Source organism: Camelina sativa, chromosome 20, assembly GCF_000633955.1.
Source record: "Camelina sativa cultivar DH55 chromosome 20, Cs, whole genome shotgun sequence".
Classification (NCBI taxonomy): Eukaryota; Viridiplantae; Streptophyta; class Magnoliopsida; order Brassicales; family Brassicaceae; genus Camelina; species Camelina sativa.
The window spans coordinates 16,285,538-16,289,928 of record NC_025704.1 but is presented as its reverse complement, the minus strand read 5'-3'; the positions used below and the strand labels follow the sequence as shown (position 1 = coordinate 16,289,928).

The 4,391-nt window shown below is 40.7% G+C and overlaps 2 protein-coding genes across 3 annotated transcripts in view; one reads left to right on the top strand and one right to left on the bottom strand.

Annotated features, from left to right (window-relative positions):
• LOC104770978 (protein RRC1) overlaps positions 1-1,921 on the top strand; it is a 9,828-nt gene extending 7,907 nt beyond the window's left edge. For both annotated transcript variants that reach the window (XM_019242407.1, XM_019242408.1), the window contains 3 exons: positions 1-161; positions 646-809; positions 1,435-1,921. In XM_019242407.1, the coding sequence (XP_019097952.1) occupies positions 1-161; positions 646-809; positions 1,435-1,736 (627 nt within the window). In that variant the 3' untranslated portion in view covers positions 1,737-1,921. The remainder of the gene's footprint in view (positions 162-645; positions 810-1,434) is intronic.
• Positions 2,030-3,930, bottom strand: LOC104772575 (probable folate-biopterin transporter 2). The gene is made up of 5 exons (XM_019242409.1): positions 3,630-3,930; positions 3,296-3,555; positions 3,106-3,201; positions 2,859-3,029; positions 2,030-2,775 (listed from the first exon to the last, which is right to left on the bottom strand). The coding sequence occupies exons 1-5, from the start codon at positions 3,886-3,888 to the stop codon at positions 2,164-2,166; spliced, it is 1,398 nt and encodes a 465-aa protein (XP_019097954.1). The 5' UTR covers positions 3,889-3,930; the 3' UTR covers positions 2,030-2,163.

Sequence of the window (4,391 nt, the reverse complement as noted above, 5' to 3'; positions counted from 1 at the left end):
TGGGCGAGAGACGATGACGAAGCTGATGATGAACAAAAAAAGAGCTCCTCTTCAGGAAGTGACAATACTGGTGGGATAACTTTCAAGGCTGATGACGAGGATCTCAAGGGTGATGATTGTGTCCGCGCCCAACCTGACAATGGAATGGATGAGGAACAAAGGTATGAGCAATGAATCTGTTTTTGGAAAGATATAAGGAAAGTAAATTAACCTGGCACAATATGGATTAAAAAAACACCAATTGCATTATTGCTTCATCTTGGTGCTTGAGCATCAAAAATAACAAAGAGTAGCTCGAAATAGTTCCAGGAAAGAGGAACATCAGCGTAAGGGTAGTCTATATTAGTGAGGGATGTGTGTTCTTTTGAACTTTAATAGATTTGGGCTTTATAGAGTACACATTATTTGGTATTTTAGCTCTACCCTCTTAAGGTGGATAACTGATGCTATAGAAACTTTTGGGCATACGCATCAATTGTATATACCCGGATTTGTCGAAGCCCGTAGTCACATTCATGAGTTGGCACTGATACTGTAATGTTTACAAGTAAAGATGAGAACTTACCTTCACTACAAGTTGCTATTCAATTGTATAATTTGAAACTCGATAGACTTCTCTCTTGACCTGTTTTTTTGTTACTGCAGACAAAAGCGTAGACGCATAGAAGTTGCTTTGATAGAGTATCGTGAAACTCTTGAGGAACAGGGGATGAAAAACTCCGAGGAGATAGAGAGAAAAGTAGAAATCAACAGAAAAAGACTTGAAGTTGATTATGGCTTATCAGGACCTAACGAGGGCAACAGAAATCGTAAGTTCTTACTTCACTCACATCAAACATATACTCTTCTTTTGTTTTGGGAAAGGTTGTTATTTTTCTCCATGTCCATTTGATGCAACAATGGGCGAAACTTGTCCTACTTTCTTAAACTTAGGGCAAGTATTTGAAGCCAGTTTTTTTCCAAAAATCTCTTCTGTAATTTACAAATATTTTGCCTTTGTTTTTGTGTTGGTGATTCGGAATACAACGTGAAATTTGAATTACTCATTCCACTGATTGAATGCTTGGATAAAAACTTTAGAATTTTGACAATGATAGCTAACAACTAAGAACTAATTGCTTCCTTTTATAGAAGTATTAGTCCTCTCCAGTGTTTGTATTTAGAACTCTTTAAGTTGCCTGTGCTCTCTTGGACTTTTGTTGGTTTCGAACTTAGCATGCCATGTTTCTTGATTTAGCTTTGATCTTAATTATCCATGATGAAGACTTCTTTTAGGTTTAGAGTGTCCTTTTTTGTTTTTCTACTGCTTCCTCTTTTCTTGAAATGCTTTTATCACGGAGACTGGCAGCATCTGGTGTATTCCAGGACATGTACAATGTTCATGTTGATCCAATTGACCCTTCTTATAAATTTAAACATTGATCCTAACTGCAGAGAAATCAGTAATAGAGCGGAAGGAGAGGCGAGATGATTCTCGAGAATCTTCTAAAAAGCGGCAACGTGGGGAAAACAAGAGCCAAAGTCCGCCGCGGAAATCATCGACCAGGGAGAGGGAGAGAGATCATGACCTGGACAGAGACAGGGATAGGGACAGAGAGAGACACAGAGACAGAGACAGGCAACATGATTTGAATAGGGATCGCGACCGACGTGAGAAGAGTTCAAGCCACGATCGAGATGATCATGATAGAAGCAAAGATAGAGACAGGGACTGGCGCAGACGAGGCACGAGATGATGATGATGATTATGCTTGTTTCTCACCTCATGGTTTGTTCTTTGCATTACTGGAAATTATCTTCCTATGAAAATTTTTTAACCCTTTCGTGTTTCTAAATCCAGAAGATATGTAGAACACATGTTCCAAGACACAGCTTGTAATTGTGTATTCAAATTTCTGAAAGATTTCTCATTCATTTTCTTCTTCTGCAGGATTCATATGTTTTGTTCTTGAGAAACTATTTTAGATATTTAAGAAGATTAGGCCCCTAACTTCACTGAAGATGTTGTTTTCTTCTACACCAACCAAAAAAAAAAGAACACAAACTTGTTATGTAGTCAGAAAAATGTAGTGCCATTTGCACTTTCCACCAGTACTAGAAGTAAAGTTCGTAGAAGCTGCTGAAAAAACTGAAGCATTTGCTTCAAACGCTATAACTGTAAAGCTATCTTCTATCAACAGAATGAACAAGAGATGCCAACTCCAAATTCCGAGTTCCATCTTTCTCGTCTTCCTCTTCTTCCGAAGAATCCTCACCCATTATCTCATCCGGTAGCTTGAACGTGTTCTGATCTCCCTTAGGCACAAGAAACAGAAAACAAAGCGGCGAAAGTCTCATCACGTTCCTAACCAAAACCGCAAGCCAGAGGTTACCAAACTCATTCCGAGTCACCTTAAGGACATGCAACAGAATTCCACCGAGCCAAGATGAGGTCATGAGGCCTGCATTGTCGATCGACATTAGCAATGCAAAGAATGTCCCTTCAATACCGTGAGGACAAAGCTTTGAAGTGAGTACGAGTAGCGGCATCCATTTCAAGCGACCGATCATCTGAGAAACTATCTCGTCCACTACTATGAAGAGATAATCCGGTAAACCAAATTTCAAGTTGAGACGTAGCACAAGGATGAGGTCAAGCATTCCAGACAAAGCAAAGAGAAGTTGAGTCCACAAACATAAGCTACGGAACGGATGGTCCTTTAAGACTAGCTGATACAACATTGCTGCTAGAATCGACCCGATTGAACCAATTGAGAGAATGAAACCAACTGTTTCCTGAAACAAACCAGAAAACCTCTCAACATATCAGGCATTTTCAAATAGATTCTAAAAATAGAAACTGCTTGTTATAAAATTACCTGAGCAAACAAAGGACCATCCTTTGAATCAGTGAACCAATAAAAAAGACCTTCATGAATGTTCAAACCAAAAGTAAGGGAAATGTACATATACAGACTCGGACGCCACACATCTGAGCACTTCATTGTCCTCCACATCGCTTTCCCTGCATCAGTGAATTTCTGGTGTACCTGAAACGATACAACCAAGAGTCAATAATCACATATTTGTACCGAATCAAACTAGTGAAGATAGAATAGAACTTACCTGTTTGTAAGAGAAACCAGGAACATGGGGCTCATTAAACACAATCCCAACTACCGAAACCAACGCGTATGGGAATGTCAGCAAGCCAAACACACCCTAATGTCAGAAAAAACAAGCCAAACACAGCATTAGAGAGGAATCATGAATAAACAAACATCACAGTAGATAATAGACAAGACAATTAGCTAACCTTGGAGCCAACAAAATGAACTAAGATGCCACTCATGAAAAAACCAAGAAGTGCTCCAATAGAGGAGCTTAAACTACATAAGCTCTGCATATCCGATGCAAGAGAAGGGTGTTTGATACTGTTGTAAGCAGTGCAAGCATCAATAGTCACATCCGCTATCGCCATTGCAGCACTTGATATTGTCATCCACAACAGTGCCAAGTAAAGGTGTAGATTACTATGAAGTGATATGAACAACAAAGACACCACTCCAAGCACCCCTGCAAAGACACACAGTACATATAATCAATGAGACAGTTGCGGAGAATTTGATTCGATTTCGAGTGATGTTTACCAGCTAAGATGAAGTAAGGGCGTCTGTGGAAACCAAAGATGGGAAGAACATCAGTGAGAATGCCCCAAAGAGGCTTAATGATCCATGGAATCTTAGTGATTGCAGTGAGAGCTTGAGATTCAGAAGGCTGAACCTTTTGAACATCTTTCATGTAATACTCTGTAGCAACACGACCCAATGAGCCACCAAGACCTTGGTTTACTCCGTAAAGTGAGACCACACCAAACACAAAGCTCCAGTGAAGCTCTGAGGACAACATCTTTAGCCACCGCACTGGACCACACACCACATTACGGAAATGGCTTTCTNATCAGGCTCAGTGTCGATCGACACCAACAAGGAGGCATCGATCGACACCCCTCCACATCCGAGACAAAGCTTGTCCAAAGTTGAAGCTCCAAGACAGAAACTTGTTCCCAAACAGAAAGTCTCCCATTCCACCCTCCAGAGTCCTCAAGTAAGGCAAAGGTACACCTCTTCTGCACCTAATCCTCCTCCTATCATCAACAAGAATTTCAAAGAGAGAAAAACTGTTTTGCAGTTAACCAAGCCACGAGATTATCGTAGAGTGCTTGTTTCTTCTGTTGATGATTTTGCAGGACATAAGAGAGGCAAACCAATCCCTAAATCCCACCCTGGTCCTGTTCCTCACATCCTTGGCAAGCCTCATGCACCTAAAGCTTATACACCACCTTGGATGAAGAGGACCTCAATGCCATGTTCTGATCCTCCGGATGCCTGNCGTACGGATCCGCCGTTTTC